At 35.9% G+C, this 2,612-nt stretch overlaps 1 protein-coding gene across 1 annotated transcript; it reads right to left on the bottom strand.

The window, feature by feature from the left end:
- Nucleotides 1-815: 815 nt before the first annotated feature.
- Nucleotides 816-1,755, bottom strand: ccl25a (chemokine (C-C motif) ligand 25a). The gene is made up of 4 exons (XM_085378247.1): nucleotides 1,692-1,755; nucleotides 1,370-1,487; nucleotides 933-1,038; nucleotides 816-845 (listed from the first exon to the last, which is right to left on the bottom strand). Exons 1-4 carry the CDS (start codon nucleotides 1,753-1,755, stop codon nucleotides 816-818), a joined length of 318 nt encoding a protein of 105 aa, XP_085234373.1.
- Between the last annotated feature and the right edge of the window lie 857 nt (nucleotides 1,756-2,612).

Genomic DNA, 2,612 nt, shown 5'->3' with positions numbered 1-2,612 from the left:
AAGTAAGGGAGGAGCATTAAAACAGCCTCGTGAAATCTCTTGAAGAGACCGCACATGTAGACATAAATACTGGCACGGATGGTACGCAGTATGAAAATAATATGATAATATGCATTTACCAAAGGTTTTTAAGTCCAACTTGTTTATTTACTCAGACTTAAATTCATCCCATTCTGCATATACTGTGATTAACTGTGTGACAGCAAGAAAACATCAAAGCCTCTGTGACCATGATACAAAAAGTTATGTTTATTTGAGTATATATACTGTAGTAAAACGTGCAAACAAAATACATGAAAATATATGAAAAGATTAACATTTCAAACATGGACAAAATTATGACTATTTTATTTTTGCTGATTTCAAAAAGTAATTAAAGACTTGTGTTTGAAAGACATCTGGACACATTACATAAGAGCCAGCTATTCTAAATAGTACAACATTTACACTCAATGACAATTTAGATTATTAAGCAGCTTGTTGAATATCACGTCTTAAAAGGCAAGAAACAGTAGCAAATATTTTCAGTGAATTCATTGAAATATTTCCAGCCATGCATTGATATTAATTCTTCTGTGGCCATTTAGCTCGAAGAGTCCAACCCAAAAAGAGCAAAGTGCCGAAACTTTAAGCGCTTGACCCTTATATTTGCACAGAGTGAAAGCAAAAGTAATGCTACAAGATTTCTTGGCAGGCTTCCACAACTGCCTCCCGTAAGACACCATAAAAACCACCATAAAACCACACATTGCTCGTTTATAAGATAGCAGATGGCAGAAAGATGAACGGGGGCCAATGTTAGCTGGCAGCTGCCCTCAGCCTCTCCTTGAATGTCGTCGATGTCGCTGTTAAGAACAGAGACAACAGTGTGAACATCAGTTTTTCAAATGCGCAAGCAAATCCTCAGGCCGCAAAATGGTTTTAGGGATTACCATATCACTGAGCTTCCATGGTCTCTCGTCAATTTTTTTCATCAGATCCTTTACCCACGTTTCGTTTGGGTCTGTGCAGATGATACGGCCCTTCCTCATGGTGAAGCTGAAAGATAATTGGCACAGGTGAGGATTATTTTTAGCATGCAAATAAAACAGACATGGGTTAAAGAAAAAATCACTGCGAGTTCAGAGAGGTTGCTGTGTTAAAGTGCTAAAATGGAAGTTTTGTATGTACGTTCACTTTCCACTTAGATTTTTGCTAGTTTCACTGTAATTATCATTATTATTATATAACAATGAAGGGGTATTTGTCAGAGGAACCCCCTTAAAGACATCATGTCATGGGTGTTACAGTACAGACACAACCAGAAAAGCATTTTTGTGACTGTTTATTTAACAATAATAACGTCACTATTTGTTGTACATCCACTTACATTACAGCTGGGATGTTGCAGCCTCCATCTGTCATCTGATGTCTGTACTTCACTGCGTGTTTTTGAGCAGCGGGCTTCATTGATCTCACATACTTTAGACAGCAGTTATCATAGGGCACTGAAAACATAAAATCACCATTTAACAACATGATCAAATTTGCACAACAAAGATATATTGTTTAAGACAAGTACGCAGTGAAGCAACATCTACCCACGCACACACTTCAGCAATAAAACAACCTCCTTTATCTCTTCATGCCTCTTTATTGCATGCTGCATATATGACACTGTTTTCAGATTTCTTTCTTTAAAATTGCTGTACCTTGTGCCAATGCCAGACAGACGCAGGAAAGGATCAGCAGGAAGAACAGAGTGTTGAACCGCATGGCGAGGTCTGTTGTGGCAGCGCTGAAAAAAAAAATACAGGTTTATACATATAAGAAATATAAGTTTTTCCCTGCAATCAACATTATAGGCCTTATCACTCTGTGGTTATGGTGCCTCAACCCCTCCCATGCGTTCATGATTTTCATCTCAAACCTTGAACCTTGAACAAATATTGTACATTAACTGGACTTGTTACCGAAATGTATCATTAATCTTTTAAGCTCAGCTGGTAAAGAAATGTTACCCTATTTGCAAAAATAGGACTACTTAGCTTTGGCCATTAGACCACAAAATGTGAATTAATATGCATCCATTGCCCAAATGTGTTAAGGAAACAAGATTCAAAACAAATAAACAACAAATCAGTTTCTATTTGAATCTATTCTATTATCTATTTAAATGATTTTATAGCAAAATGTGTTATAAGATCATTACTTTCATTGAGGTATTCTTACAAATACTGCAAAACTTACTGAAACTAATCAAATGCAATACTAATATTACTATACTAATAAAATTAAATGATAATAAATAAACCTATAATTAGTAAAGCATTCATGTGAAAACCAAGCGCAATGTCTGTTTGTAAAAAAAGGAATATGATAACTCACCTCTGTTCTCCAGGTGTAGACTGAAGCTCTAACGTTGTGTCTATCAACTTGTGCAGGCACAGCACTCTTATAAAGACACTCAGGGGCAGTATCATATTTCCATAACCTTTGTACCAAGACTTTTTTTTAACTCTTGTTTGATGAATGCCTTTAAGGCGTCAGCCTCAGGTTTCTTGATTGGCATTGCAATTTTATGTTTTGCTGATTTTTTCCACAAAAAAAAAAAAAAAAAAAAGTAAAAACAC

The sequence above is a fragment of the Diplotaxodon limnothrissa genome, linkage group LG18, assembly GCF_057381915.1.
Source record: "Diplotaxodon limnothrissa isolate DT_005_m linkage group LG18, D_limnothrissa_male_GT1.1, whole genome shotgun sequence".
Lineage (NCBI taxonomy): Eukaryota > Metazoa > Chordata > Actinopteri > Cichliformes > Cichlidae > Diplotaxodon > Diplotaxodon limnothrissa.
This window is presented reverse-complemented; position numbering and strand designations above follow the sequence as displayed.

Excerpts from the sequence above, each read along its gene's own strand:
- ccl25a (XM_085378247.1), bottom strand. The coding sequence starts at position 1,755 with ATGCGGTTCAACACTCTGTTCTTCCTGCTGATCCTTTCCTGCGTCTGT. Across the intron at positions 1,039-1,369 it reads TGCAACATCCCAGCTGTAAT|CTTCACCATGAGGAAGGGCC; the intron begins GTAAGTGGATGT and ends ATTATCTTTCAG. Across the intron at positions 846-932 it reads CATGGAAGCTCAGTGATATG|CGACATCGACGACATTCAAG; the intron begins GTAATCCCTAAA and ends TGTTCTTAACAG.